The 15,602-nt window shown below is 38.3% G+C and overlaps 1 protein-coding gene and 1 long non-coding RNA gene across 3 annotated transcripts in view; one reads left to right on the forward strand and one right to left on the reverse strand.

The window, feature by feature from the left end:
• The window catches only part of fa2h (fatty acid 2-hydroxylase), a 33,714-nt gene extending 18,207 nt beyond the window's left edge, over positions 1 to 15,507 (forward strand). Inside the window, exons 2-7 of the mRNA XM_024282573.2 lie at positions 2,580 to 2,696; positions 10,410 to 10,552; positions 11,305 to 11,405; positions 11,508 to 11,680; positions 11,753 to 12,005; positions 13,092 to 15,507. Of these exons, the coding sequence (XP_024138341.1) occupies positions 2,580 to 2,696; positions 10,410 to 10,552; positions 11,305 to 11,405; positions 11,508 to 11,680; positions 11,753 to 12,005; positions 13,092 to 13,159 (855 nt within the window). The 3' untranslated portion in view covers positions 13,160 to 15,507. The remainder of the gene's footprint in view (positions 1 to 2,579; positions 2,697 to 10,409; positions 10,553 to 11,304; positions 11,406 to 11,507; positions 11,681 to 11,752; positions 12,006 to 13,091) is intronic.
• Positions 272 to 8,551, reverse strand: LOC112152781. 2 transcript variants are annotated; one of them, XR_002920389.2, is made up of 4 exons: positions 8,271 to 8,551; positions 8,107 to 8,181; positions 826 to 996; positions 272 to 510 (listed from the first exon to the last, which is right to left on the reverse strand). It is a non-coding gene; the product is annotated as an uncharacterized LOC112152781 (long non-coding RNA). The 2 variants fall into 2 exon arrangements; XR_002920388.2 differs by having other exon boundaries at positions 272 to 451; positions 8,271 to 8,549.
• Positions 15,508 to 15,602: the final 95 nt, after the last annotated feature.

The following is a 15,602-nucleotide window of genomic DNA, read 5'->3' on the forward strand; positions in this document are numbered from 1 at the left end:
AATAAAGATACTCAGAACGGCTGTTTTAATCTTAGTTTCTTTCTATATGTCATCAATTGTGAGAAAAATGACACAAGAACATGTTAAAAACACTAAAGACACAATTTTCATTGGAGCGAGTCTTTAAAAAAATCACAAATTGTTTATAAATAATTTTTTGTGCCTGATTTAACCATATAATGATATAAACTTTTATAATTAAATGATCTGTTATCATGTCTTTGGCTAAAGGTTGTTGAGTTTACTTGGATCGTGCTCAGTCTTTGCCACATTTTTATTTATTTCATTTATGATGTCAGGCTTTTTCCTTGATAGGACATTGAGGTCAGGCTTCTTTTCTTGATAGGACGTCAGGCCGTGGCGTGATATGGTTGTGCAAACATATGTCACACTTTTCCTTGACGATGGCTTGGATGATCCTTTTCCCTTTCTAACAGTTTCGTTTTCACGTCTGTGGATTTGAACAGGCCGTCATCTTTCCATCAAGGAAGTAAACATGGTTCCAATCATCTGCAAAATGACTCAACATTAAACACAGGATGAGATTTTGTTTTTGCACTCCTAACGTCAGGCCTGTTTTGGGCTTTCCTCATGGTTGAGAGTTAACCCCAAGTTAAATAGCACTTAGCCATAGCTCAGCAATCAGTGATTAGTCAGATCAGCTTCAATACATCTACCCAAACTTCATATAAATATATATATATAAATAGATATATACCTTTGAGAAAAAAAAGTTCTCAGATTTTTTAAAGCACCTGGAACATCCTGTTAGAACCTGCCCCTCTTTTAATTTTGGTTTTTGCAGTGATGACGTGATGGTATTACCTTTCTACTGTAGGTGTTCAGTTTCCTCGGCATGTTAGTAACAAGCTGCAGGAGACCTCGCCACATGTCTCACAATACTCAGGTGCTGAATATTTAACTTGGCTGGCAGCGTTAAGGGATGTGGAGCACCTCTGCAGATCAGAGAAGCCGGCTGACCTGATGACTGACAGACTGAAAAATGTTGTCATAATCATATCAGTCACTTTAGGGAAATATTAAAAGCATTAAAATCTTTCAGCTCTTTAAAGGTGTGCAGCTTCATGCTTGGTCCGTTGCTGCTAGTCCAAGCCTCAGTCTCATTTGACCAATAATAAGCATAATGTGTTATTTAATTTTATATGTGTTTGTGTGTATAATATCTATGGGCTGTGAACACATTATTTAAAAAAGAAATAATGTGTTAATATTGATCAATGCAAATGAATTACATTTAGCAAAGAAACCTTTGCTTTGGCATGCATTAAAACACTTTGTCAGGTTTTATCCTACTTATACCATTGACACTTGCAAAATAAAGTACTTTAATCTTGTTATTTTTTTGGTTTAGATCACTTCTACAAACAAGCAGACTATTTGAAAACGAATCGCAAATATAATTTTTTTTTCCAATGAAACAGCACAATGTCAAAAATACACATTTTATATATATATATATATAAACCAGTTTTTAGATTGTATTTCTGTCCTAATATGTTAGAATTTGAATAAGTACTAGTGACATTTATGATCCCCACAATTTGGTTAATTTATTTATTTACGGGGGGCTGCACGGTGGTGTAGTGGAAAGCATCCTTGTCTCTGAAAGAGGAGGGGCTTGTTCAAATCCCAACTCAGTTTTTTCTTTGTGGAATTTGAATCTTCTGCACCTGAATGAGTGGGTTTTCTCCTGGCACTCTGGTTTCCTCACATGGTCCATAAACATCCTCCACAGGTTGATTTGTATTTCTAAAGGTGTTATCTGAGTTTTTGGCCTTACAACAGGTGCAGCTTTATCAACAGTAGATGGGATTCAGCAGGTTCTGAAGTCGTTGGGTGGAATTTTTTTGTGCATTATATTTGGACATGTTTTCAGATTTCAAAATGTGTTCCTAAAAGCTGCAGAGCTTGTTTGATTACACTCCTTCCTATAAAGTGTGAAGGATGCAGTATCTGTTACTCGCTTTCCAGGAAAAAAAAAAGGTCATAATTCTCACAGTTTAGTAAATCTGGTTTTGGCTTTTGTGCAGGAAACCTCTTCAGAGTAACGAACGGCCTGCTGCTACACAGAACCGGCACACCTTTGCGTCTGGGGCCCACTTAAAATTTCCCACAGCCACCACACCCATCATTGAATGGTTGCAGCAACAGTTGAGGGACATTAACTCACACCTTAAAAGACAAGTCCAAGCAACGAGGTTACCAAATTTAAACATGTAGATGAGCGTACGGTGAATAAATGATGTGGCTGTAAAAATGGTGACAGCGAGGCGCTCCAGGTATGAAGGTTGTAAATGTAAAGCGCTGTGTGCCGTGCATGGTGATAACTTGGCGATGGCCCTTCTACGTTCAGGACAGGGAAGAGCAAAGGCCATTTAGCAAATACAGCGCGTGACTCATCACACACACAATGTTTGTTCACCTCAGCTAAGCCTGAGATTATTCAAAAGGTATTATATTGAAAGGCTTGTGTGTATGTTTAGCAAAAACAGGAGGATGGCCACACCGGTTCTGTCTGTCTGTCTGTCCTCACACTGAACTTTTCTCTTTTCCTTCAGGTTCTGAGGGAGAGGAAGACAGCCAGCGAACAGCCAGATGAGAAGACGGCGCAAAAAGTGAAGATGGTGGAAGAGATTTCTCCTTACAGCAAATGCAGTTCTGTGGACCTGGACAAGGTGTGTGTTCGTCTGCACGGAGAAGAGGATTTCTACATCCATTGTCTCCTGTTGAAATGGTGCCGGATTAAGAGCCACAGACAGTGAAGCAACATGGGAAGGGTGTGCATGTGAACATGTGTGTGTTAGTAGTGGGGGATAAAAGGGAAATGACCGGCCATCAGGTTATTCACCCCTGCCTGTGGAGTTCAAACCCCGTCAGACAAAAGCATGTGCGAATAAGCTAAAGCACAAAAACTGGAGAATTTTTCCATAGCATCTTCCCTGAAACTTTCCTCAGAGTTTCAGCCCTGAAGGAACATATCAGAAAAGTGTCTTCTTCTACATATCTTCATTTTTTAAGCCCCAAAACATGACGTCATTCATTCAATATGGTGTTACACAACTCGTACTTTTCCATCTATAACAGGTCCTTGCACATTACTGTCAGATAATGATAGATTTAACCAGCTCGTCCTGCTTACTTTGTCTCCGGGCAACACAGTAGGCCATAAGATGGAGTTCCTTAGATTTGCAAACAGGTAAACAAGCCTTGTAAACCTTCAGCTGAGCTCACAGCCAGCAACAAACAATTCTGCTCGATTTAAAATTCGCAATTTTTTTCCCCCAAAAAATCCCTCCAGAGATTCATGAGGGGTTTGTATCAGAATAAAATAAATCTCCCTCTGCCTAAAGCAGGGGTCTGCAACCTGCAGCTCCAGAGCTGCATGTGGCTCCTTTATCTCTCCATGGTGGCTCCTCGGCCAAACATAAAATAAGTCATTGAGGCTACAGAAGACATGGACAACCGGCGCTTTTAGACAGTTCCTCTGTGGTGTGGTCCACTCGAACTCTGTCCTCAATTGCTCTTATATTATAAAAAATTGAGTCGTGGATTTTAGTCATACTCTTCTGCCACGTATATCAAACTGAGCATTTCAAAAATGTCGTCCAAACGACTCAAAATAGCATCTGGTGACAGATTGTCGTTTTTTTTATTTGACCCGCTAAACCCAGCTAAACTTTTGATGTCACCAAAATATGTCATCTTGGTGACTAACGTTACTTTCTGGGGGCGGCGGCGGCGCTGCGCACCGCAGAGCAGGAGCCTAGGCATACGAGTCGATTTCAGAGGATCAGCCAATGAACGTTTAGATCCCACCCACTTTCAGTGATTGACAGACAGAGTCATTCTTCTGTCAAAGCTCAAAAAAAAAATCATAATGTTAAATATTTTTATTTTAAAGTGGTTTTAACATAATAAGCATGTTTTAAAGCAAAAATGAGATGTATTTAATAATAAAATGGTCAATTAAAATTTTGTGTGCAGGTTTTTCCACAATTTTAGGATCTTTTTATTTATTCAAAAGACTTTTATTGGAGTGTTGTTTGATTGAATAAGGTCGTATTTATTTATTTGATTATGAACAGTTTGGGCTTCCATACCTGCTAAGGGCTGCTAAATCAAAACTACCTAAAGAAAACAAATAAACAAAGCCAGCAAACTAAGACTACCAAGATCCAACTCAAACTAAAATAACAAAACCCTGCAGTGTAAGACTGCTGAGGACAGAGAGGGGGAAAATAAAATAAAATAGGATTTTTTTAAGTAAGGATTACTTAATTTGCATTTATTTAATTTAGATTAGGTAAATTAGTAAATTGATGGCTGAGGTGCACATAGATGTCACATAGGTGACCTAAAGATGTTTTGTTTGGTCAACCCTACCTCCAGAATGCATAGATTTTACATGCAAAGAAAAACTTTGGTAAAAAGTTTGATCTTTCATGAGTTAAAAGCACATATTATTTTGTGCTGAACAACATTGGTTACCAGGTCTCCAGAGCTGCACTGAGCTGATCCTATTTGGCACATAGCATCTTTTATTTTGAAAATAAGTTATTTGAGCTCTGTCAAACATTAAAAACACAACAAAAAAAAACACATTTTGAGAAATGCTAAGTTGTTTTTATTTTTTTGCTTTTGTTCATACCAAAAAATGGACATAATTCATATTAATATTAAAAAACAGAAGGTCATGCATGCAAATTCAAATTTGTTAAAAGGCTAAAATACGACAATACAGCTCCTAAGTTTTGATCAGTGGAAATCGAGCCGAAATGGCTCTTTTACTGTTAAAGGTTGCTGACCTCTGGCCTTAAAGATACTTGAAAAAGCATCAAACTTTGGCTTTGTCTTGAGTAAAATGGTCACAGCCATTTATTCAAGTTTGCATTTTTGTTCCATCCATTATGAGTGAGTGGATATTTAGTGACAGAAATCTTCACAAATGACTTAAAAATACTGAAATTGGATGCTGTTTTGGTTCAGAGAAACAAACAAGAAAAGCACAGCTTCTACATTTAAGATAAGATACAAAGATGGAAGAAAAAAACCTTGTTAGTAAAAACCTAAGTGGCCACTTCCAAAAAATGTTCACATGTAGCTACGCAAGTTCTTACGACTTTTCAAGCTCCATGTGAAAATATGCTGCCATTGAACGCATGTTGAGAGTTAAATCAGGTTGAACTTTGACCAATCAGGAACTCTGATTAGGTAGTTACGCATTGATGACAAATTGGAAAATTGATCATGGAGGAGAAATTAATAATTGCCATAGGTGCACAACTGGAATTTTATGACACCAAGTGTAGAGAAAGAAAAAGCCTGGAGCAAGATTTGCAGCTCTTTGACATTTTACAGCCTCTTCTGACATGTGCTGGTAAACTGTAGAAAAAGAAGCAAAAGCCCCTCCCTGCTTGTCTAATGTGAATACCATAGGCCAGGGGTCTATGCACGCATATGCATGTAGCGCGTTAGTATGTGCCCGATGTGTGCAGAGATGTGTTTCTCTTTGTGCCCAGAGGAAAACCTCTGAGTACTTTTGAGCGAGTATTTGTGCGCCAGCTACCAGTTAGAATGGAGAGCATGCAATTAATTTATATGGTGGACATTAACAATAAACTCTATCCTATCAATTTCTTTTTACAATCAAGCTTGACAAACAGAATGACGAAGGGCCAGCTGCTCTGCGGACATATTTGAAAGAGGAAGACTGAAGCTATGTCCGAATACTCACTGGCCCCTAGCTCAGAAAATACTATATACCACGGGTGTCAAACTACAGGCCTCGAGGCCCAGGAGTCCCTGCATGTTTTCCAACATACCCTGCTCTGGTATGTTCTAAGTGGCTGGGCACACCTGAGCCAGGTAATCAGTCATGAGTAGGACTTATGGAAATCAATCAGTTTAGCATCCCTGCTACATACGGACAATCTAGTAACCTGAATTTCAACATAATTCGGACACATTCTCACTGCTTTTTTTTGTATTTTTTAACAGCAAACATGATTTTACCAATTTGCTGAAGTAAAAGGCTAAAAAGTATCAATATTTTACGCAGGCTATTTATGAATCCAGCGTGTTCTGTTGCTGAAAACTTGAATAATTTATTAAAAAAAAAAAAAGAAAAATATTTTTTTCAACTGACAGATGCATTGCATTGTGGTCCATATTCCCCAATGTAGTGAGCATCGATACAGAATTGTCTTCTGGGAAATTTGCAGGGCACTGGATTTTTAAATTGAAGATTCAGAGACCCAGACAAAATGACCGATAGTGGATTAAACTCAGAGTAGTGAGGGAATTCTGACACAATCTAAGTCCACAATCACACATTCTACTAGATCAACCTCAAACAATAGATGTTTGTTGTTCTTTGTATGTAAAGTTTTTTGCCATAACAGCAGTTGAGTCTGCAGTTCAACTCTACAAGGAGGAGGTGTGGGTGGAGCTCAGAATAATGCAAAATGGAAGTTTTACATATAAAGTGGTCAGTGCCAGTATTATGTCATCTTAAAAAAACAATGTCGAATTTCTTTTTCCTCTGAATAAAAAAGCAGTTGTGTAATCCTGTTAGACCTGTTTTGGAGGATTGCACAACTGGACAAACTTCAGCCCTAAAGGCTTCAAAACACTGAAATTTAGAAGACACCTGTTACTGCTGCAGAGTAAATATACACCGTTTAGTTAATTCTTTCAATAAATGGGAAGTAGAACCTGAAACTGAACAAATCATTTTACCTCTTTAAGACAAATAGCAACAAAACAGTACAAAATGGATTTTGTGTTTTTTTTAAATGCAAATTGTCAAACGATTATTTAAGATAAGGTTAGAAAACCCAATAAAACTCCATCTTTCAGAGCAAGCAGAAGTTTTGGTATTTTGTGTTCGTCTGGCTGATGTAGCTATGGCAACCTTGTAACCCTCAGGTAAGCTGTTAAAATGTAAGCATTTTTACAATGCTTTTAAAAATGTTCTGAAGAATTCCAGACGTCCTTGGTATGAAAACATCATGACTTAGAACCTGATTTGGTCTTGGTTTATTTCAACCAATTAAAAAAAAAAAAAGTAAAATATTGATTTAATTAATGAAACAAAAGAAATATATAGATATTTCAAACTTAGGATATTTACTTATTAGAGAAAAAATGAAAGGTTAAAGAAGTTGCCCTTCCATATACATTCAGATTAACTACTGTTGGGCTATAGTAGCTACTGCTGGGCTACAGGCCTACTAGCTACTGTTAGACCCATACTAGCTACTACTAGTAGGGCTATATTAACTACAGTTGGCCTATCCTAGTTATTATTAGCTCATCCTAGCTATTGGACTATTCTAGCTACTGTTAGCCTATCCTAGCTACTGTTGGCTTGTCCTGGCTACCATTGAATTAGGAAATTTTGGCCTATCTTAGCTAGTGTTGGCCCATCCTAGCTACTATTGAACTAGCAAATGTTGCCCTATCTTAGCTAGTGTTTGCCCATCCTAGCTATTGGACTATTCTAGCTACTGTTAGCCTATCCTAGCTACTGTTGGCCTGTCCTAGCTACTATTGACCTAGCTAATTTTTGCCTATCCTAGCTGTTGGCCCATCCTAGCTACTGTTGATCCACACTAGCTACTGTTTTGTCTATCCTGGCTGCTATTAACCTACACTAGCTACTGTTAGCCTATCATAGCTACTCTTGGCCAATCCTAGGTTCTGTTGGTCTATCCTAGCTACTGTTAGCCTATCCTAGCTACTGTTGACTTGTCCTCGCTACTATTGACCTTGCTAATTTTGGCCTATCCCAGCTGTTGGTTGATCCTATAGCTACTATTAGCCTATCATAGCTACTCTTGGCCAATCCTAGCTTCTGTTGGTCTATCCTAGCTACTGTTAGCCTATCCTAGCTACTGTTGACTTGCCCTAGCTACTAGTGACCTAGCTAATTTTGGCCTATCCTAGCTTTTGGTTCATCCTAGCTACTGTTAGCCTATCCTAGCTATTGTTGGCCTATTCTAGCTACTGTAAGACTGGGACACCTGGGATCTTCCACTATCTCTAAAAGACAACTGTGACCGTTTTTTAGAAGACAGTTTTTACCTGCGGACAACTTGACCTCACTTGCTTGCTGCTATCATATCAGCTGCAGTCAGTCACAGACTCGGACAAACAAGCCTGCAGACATTACACAAAAGAGAACTTATAAACTCTGGTATAACCAGGAAGATGGTTGTCAATCAGGCAGCAGACATTTGACTACCAACCTTGGACAAATGACAGAATATGGACCCATTTATATCTCAGCATTACCATATAATTACAATAATAAAGTTACTTAATCAGTTACTGAAGATGGTTAAACTTATTGAGCTCTAATCATATCACTTCACTTCGTGTACCAAAATATGATCATAGTAATTATTTTTTCTAATGAAAAACATTATGGATATATTTCTAATTTTTGATACTTGATCTGCATATATGCTATGATGAATTCTGAAATAGTGTTATGTCAGCTTACATAGACATGGGAATTACTGATACTTTTATTGATAAACCTAATCAAATCTAAAAAATATAATCTTAAAAAAATTCTAGCAATGGCTATTATAGTCTCACAGTAAACTTCCTATTGTTGATCTACTGTTGGTAAAAGACGTGATTCACCCTGGATGGGACAGCAGTGGGTGGTTGAGCAGGTTGGCCAATGATCGAAGATCAATACCTCCAGTGTGGCTCCAATGGGTATGAATGTGTCCCGGTGATGGTAAGAGGGCTGTTGGCGCGTAATGGGAGCCACGCCTCTCCCAGTCTGCCCTCGTGCAGCTTTAGCTACATCACTAGCGTGTCATCACCAAGTATGAACGAGAAGTGAATGATCACATTCTACACATTGTTCGCCCTTTGAGCATCTGGAAAAGTGCAGAGAAATCCAAACCGTTATTATTATAATGATTTGCAATTCAACCACAAGGCACACAGATACAGACAACCACACTGACTCTACAAGCACACCGAAGGAGACATCAATCAACATATGAAGCACGTTTTTTGGCTGTGAGAGGAAGCCCGAGTGCCCAGGGGTAAACACACACAAGCATGAGGAAACCCAGCTGCTGTTTTCAACCAGGGCTGAGGTGACGGTGGGAGTGAAATGCCCACCGGGTGAAAATTTTATGAAAGTTTTAGCATGAATGCAGTGAGTCTTGTTTTGCCTGAATTTAGTTTGTGAAAAAAAAGTTGATTGAGAGGTTCCCTTCACACTTTTGCTGTGTGCATCTGAGGGTGTTTGTGTGCAAAAAAGTGTTGCAGAATGTGTCACATAGTCTTTTAGAATTCATCTTTTGCTTTAGTCTTCTCATAAATGGTTTTGAAAGTTTTTCTCTTTTGTAATTAAATTTTATATTTTCTTTTGGTGATTAAAGTAATATAGACCTAAAATAATAATAATAACAGACTGAAAATTGGTTTAAGTTACTGTTTATTATTATTTTTCTGCTGAAAGACTGCATAAGTTCATGCAGCACAGAGCTGTACTTTGTGTTTTAGTTAGAAATGGGTTATGATGTCAATAAAGTTTTATATGTTCTGGGTTTAAACCATAATACCTGACAAAGATAAAAACAGAGCAATATTTAGTCAAAGAAAAGCCAAAACATTACGGAAAGGTTAGAAGTTTTATTTTACACTAAGTGAAATCTTGGATTACATTTTAAGTCCTACAAAATATTAAATAATTATTTATGTGGTTGTTGTGAGAGTTGGGGCTTCTAAAAACGGTTTTGATTATTAGGAACAACTGTATAAAACAAGATAGGGTTAAAAAAAAATGGGTTAAAATAATGTGAATTTTGCTTTTGCGTCCATGAACGCTTCAGATCTCTGATAAAAAGACGAGCACATCAAAATCTTCGTAGAATAATCTTATATTAAACAGAAAGAAGTGAGAAAACATTTCGAGCAGTTAAATCTTGTTTGTATCGCCATTAACTGAATTTAAGCAAGAAATTCAAACGTCGTTTTTTGTCTGCACATTTGTGATCACGAATTCTGATTAAAGATCAGAATTCCTGCATTTTTTCCTGATAGCAAACTCGTCTGTTTGGTTAAGAACTAAAATTATACTGAACTCTATGTTGTTTATCAACCTCAAGTGTTAGAAAAACATTTATAAGACTTATAACTATTCAGTCCTCAGGGATATCTTTATTTTTATTACAGCAGTCAGTTGACGCATACATGCAGAAGCTCATGTACACCTGCTAATAAAATCAATAAAACCACAATTTCCTGGTATACCATTACCTGATGTTTGAACTGGGCTTTGACTCTGCTGCCACCTCCTAGCGGGAGTAAGAACCTACTGTAGATTTAAAGTTCATAAAGTTTTGGTGTATTCACAGGATTTGGTCGACTGGCGGAAACCTCTGGCGTGGCAGGTGGGTCACCTGGGAGAAAAGTACGACGCGTGGGTGCATCAGCCTGTTGACAGACCTATCAGACTGTTTGGAAATCCACTGCTGGAGGCCGGCACCAAAACGTCCTGGTAAGACCAGATGATAAGAATTATCTTTAAAAATGTTCTTGCATTTCTATAAAAAAATATGTGAAAATAAGAGGCTGAAAATTGACTATTTTAGTGTTATAATAACTATTTAATCAAGCTTTTGTAATTTATTGACTATATTAGAGAAGCGGGAAAATTTAGAAAAATGTTGCTAGCTTCAAAAGTTAAATTGTTTTTCAAGGCTAAATAACTAAATTAGTGATTTCTGATACCGGTGTAAACACAAAATAAAAAAGTGATAAAGCAGCTTCATATTTTATATTTTAATCAAAATTCTTAAAATGTGTCTTTTTGTAAAGTTCATCAAAGAGGATTTTTGCTCTCATTTAGCTTCAAACCAATTAATAAAAGTTTGTTTGGTTATAATAAAAGATTAACCCTTTAATGCCTGTTGTCCCAAATATTTGACAAACCACTTCAGCTCCAAAATTAAATGTAGCTTCTACTTGAAAGCTAAAACATAAGTGATTTCTTTTTATACCTGGAATTAAATTCAGGCATTAAGGGGTTAAAAAAGTGATTTTATTTGTGGATATGATTTTTTAAATTAATTTATATATACATGCTTTTGATAAATGTGGCTTTTGATCGAAAACAGTGTTAAAAATATCTTTTGAAGTGGAACTTTTGAATAACTCTGTCATAAATGTAAATATAAGTTGCAATAAATAAATTTACTGATTAGTAATGTACAAAATAAATGTTTTTAAAGTAAATCTTTGTGGCTGCAGGTACTGGGTCCCGGTGGTGTGGCTCCCGCTTGTGTTCTATGTCAGCTGGCATTGCTACACCACGATGGCACAGGGCACCTCCAGGGTGTTCCTAACTTCAGGTAACACACACCTGTGACAAGCACACACCCCTTCATGTGTGCTGTCATCATACCTGCATGTTCAGCATGAATCATCATCATCCGTGTGTCTGTTTGCCCCAGACTTCTCCATCCCGATCCATAAGTACTCATTCCCCGTGTTTTTCTTGATGGGCTGGTTCTTGTGGTCGTTCATCGAGTACTGCATCCATCGCTTCGTCTTCCACATGAAACCGCCAGCTCACAATTACTACCTCATCACGATACACTTCCTCCTGCACGGACAGCATCACAAGGTACCTCTCTGCCGCCGCCTGGACTCCATCCCGTTTGTTTCCTCGCCGCTAACGCCTCCCTTCTGTCCTCAGTCTCCATTCGACGGCGCTCGGCTCGTCTTCCCCCCCGGCCTGGCTTCTATAGTGGTGGGGGCGTTCTACGCCATCCTCCACCAGCTGCTCCCGGACATCATCGGCTTGTCCGTGTTTGTGGGCGGTCTGTGCGGCTACGTGGTGTACGACATGATCCACTACTACCTTCACTACGGCTCTCCAAAGAAAGGCTCATACCTGTACGACCTGAAGGCGTACCACGTCAAACATCACTTTGAGCACCAGCGATCAGGTCAGTGAAGATCGTCAAACTGTGAAAGGACTTTGTGTCTGTAGGAAACAAACAGTCCGTTTTAATTCAAAAACGTCTTAATCCCCCCTCCCTTTATTTCCCCAAATCGCCTGAACTAACAGGTTGATTGACAGAACCCAGGGCTGCGTGGTGCGTTCACTGAGCGTCCGACATCAGCAGCAGAACAGATCAGTTTATCAGAGAAAATGTCAAACACCAAAACTGATCCATATATAATTTATTGATTTAATAGTGTCGACATTTTTTTTTTTTAGGAAAAACTGCTTTGTTTTACTGCGGATTGTGTAAAAATGACAAAAGTATAGTAGTGAACTGAGTGGCTGTTTGGGTCCTCTAATGTCCGGAGTTCAGTGAACGCACCATACGCAGATGCTAGTCTGACCTGAATTCTGTCAATCAACCTGTTTGTTTGGAGGTTTTAGGGAAATAAGGGGACGGACGCTGGTTCATGAGAAGGAATGAAGGGATTTGAGGAGCGCAGATCAACTAATAAATAAAAAAATAGACTAAAAGCAACTTTTGTTGAGTATTTTTTTTCTGTTCAAGAGAATTAAAACAGTTAAAATCTCTGCGTCTCACTGCGGGAAAAGGGAGACGTTTCATTCTTCATTCTTGATTATCTTATTATAATGAGAAAAGAAAGTTTATTTTCTTGTTATAACAAGATTATGGATCTCATTATAATGAGAAAACGTAAAAAAAAAAAAAAAGAGTAAGGCTGTTTTCGGCTTCCGCAGTCTCCATATAGAATGAGTTTGTTTTTGTATTTGGATGTCATGCATCTGATTGGCTGGTCCAAGCAGTGCACTGATTGGGTGACAGTGAAAGGCTGCTGATTGGTCGATTTAATGAGAAGCAAAAGAATTGAATTTGAACCTTTTGGTTTTCCTGGACAAAGCGTCCTGCGGTTATAAAATATAAAACAGTTTTACAAAACACACAGACATGAAATCTATTTGCAAACCACCTACAAAACTTTTTTTTTTCTTTAGCAACGAGTCTAACTTCATCAGCAACAAATTAGTTTTTTGCTTCCCGTCTGATCGCTTCCGTTTTTCTCCGCAGGATTCGGAATCACCACCACGTTCTGGGACCATCCCTTCAACACAGTCATCCCTGATGAGAAGTTTTAATGTATAAAAGGGCTCTCTCTGGAAGAGCCTCGAGACTCGTCAACGACCCTCTTCATAATGCAGACCCCGCCTCCCCAGCACCACCCCGCCACCTAAACTTGAAAGCAGGGCTCATCCATCCTCACATTAACCAGCAGCTCCTTCTCCTGCAGCTTCCAGCGTTTACTCGCTGTCGTCATTTCAGCTCCGCTTTAATGATGCTCAGCAACTTAGCCCCTCCCCCGTCTGCGTGGAGCAGAGGAAAAAAAAATCTGCACACAGCAAACAAGTGATAGATGGCAGAAGGATGTGGAAGACTGTCGGAGAAAGTGATAAAGGAGTCTGATTGTCAAACCCCCCCCAAAACACCCCATCAGAGGATCCAACTCAGGAAAGAGCGTCTCCCACTTGCTCCGCCCCTTTCTAAAGGTTTCTCTTTTTTTAAAGTTCTCCAGCTGCTGTGGGTTCCTTCCAGACGTTTTCACTCTTCTATAGTTTCTATTTCCTGTGAACACAAGTTTGGATCAGATATTTGTACCAGATTCATTCCAAAGTCGAGCTTTAACTTATTGAACACGAGCGCCGCTGCAGCAGTGACAGTGGATGTACGTCAAATCGAGCTCCGAGTGTTTGATTCCAGTGTGCACATTTACGTCTCTCTCTGATGGACTTTGTTTTCCTCCTCTTCTTTTATGACTCAACAAAGATGTAAAAAAAACAAAAATATATATAATCTTGATGTTGTGACTGTGTCGGTGAATGGATGCAGTATGAGTGGATTTGAATGGATGTTATGGTCACGGAGAGGCAGAGCTGAAAGTATGAAGCCAGGGAGGTCTGACATCCGGTTTATGGGGGGTCTGAAGGTCGAAGATCTTATCCAAATTTGACCATAAGAGCATCAATTTGAGATGGACAGAACTGTGGTGAGACCACTGGTGTCAGAAGTGGACTTTTTTTTATTTAAGAAATCAATGTGACACTTACAGGCACACTAGAGACACCTAGTGGTCGTCACTGGTACTGACACTCTTCTTTACATTGAAAAAGTCAGAACCAGAATTACAACCAGTCCCATCTTCGTCCTGGTCTTTGGCCCCGCCCTCCCCTGTAGAGGATGACGATTTAAGCATCTGACTCGACAGCAGGACGTCTCGGCCAAAAACTGGCGGATCTTCAGCATGCCTCCTCCAAACGCCTGACAAGAGAGCTATACAAGAAGCAGAACAAACTTAACTGGAAACCTTTATCACGCATAGCAAAAGTATGATAAAGGTTTTAGTGAAACAGTGCAAAAAAGTTAATTAATAAAGGAAGCACGTCCCCTTTTTTTCTTTTTCAAGGATTTACAGATTTAAAGATTATTTTACAAGAACCTGGAATGAGGTTGAGACAAAGGCCGATTTTATTTTAGAGGTCCAAAACTAACCAAAAACACAAGATGATCCATTAATGGAAAACAGCACAACCTTTCCAGGACTTTTTAAACGTATTTTACTGAAGAACAGCATTGAAAATTTAGATAATTATTTCCAAAAACCAAAAAAAAGGATGTCACTGTTTTCATCCCCTTTTAGTCCTAACTTTTAACCACAATCAAATGATCGTTTCTCTCGTCTTAATTTATTAAAACCTGAGGATTTAAAGGGGCTGTGCTTGTATAATGACTCCATTAAAAACAAAAGAAAAGAAAAAGTAAAAAAAATCACTTTCTATCAACTTTCCTAGCTTTAAAAACGATTCTTGCTTGTAAATTGAGACTATTTCCTCCAGATTTGGTGCAGCAATAACATGATGTCTCACTGCGTAGGTGAAAGAGGGTCTGTTAGGAGGCGTTTTTTTTTTGTTTTTTTTACCCAGTTGGCTTTCAGGGATGAGCTCGAACTGATTCAGCACCTAAACGTGTCATGCCGTCTTCAGATAACCTTAGATTTAAACCGCTACATGATGCTGCTCACAGTGATGATAGAAACAAATGTTTCAGGTTCTGAAAAGAATAATTTAATTTCTCACAGAGATTTCTCTCGTTTTAAAGAACCTATAAATATATTTTTTTGTAATATTTGTAATGATTTTGAAAAACAAAAAGCAAACTAATGAGAAGTGTAATAATATGACATGATCGTAGTTCCACCTTTTCAAGTATAATACGTGCAGATTCTATTTATGTATATTTATGTGATAAAGATGAAAACAGCAGCTTGTAAGATTGGATTCTCACACTTCCACTTTTGTGCTGAAATATTCTGAATAGAAGATTATTTTTCATAAATCTGTTTTCTTTTATGTCATAACTTTTATTTTGAAATTTTAATTTTTGTGCAAATGCAAAAGCTGTTTGTAAATAAAAGTCTGTATGTTTCTGATGACAGCGTGTCCGGTTTGCCTTTCTTTTATTATCAGGTGACTCACTTTTTTTTTTTTAGAAGCAAAGAATATGAAAGTGCTGAAATCTTAAAACCCT

This window comes from Oryzias melastigma, linkage group LG6, assembly GCF_002922805.2.
Source record: "Oryzias melastigma strain HK-1 linkage group LG6, ASM292280v2, whole genome shotgun sequence".
NCBI lineage: Eukaryota > Metazoa > Chordata > Actinopteri > Beloniformes > Adrianichthyidae > Oryzias > Oryzias melastigma.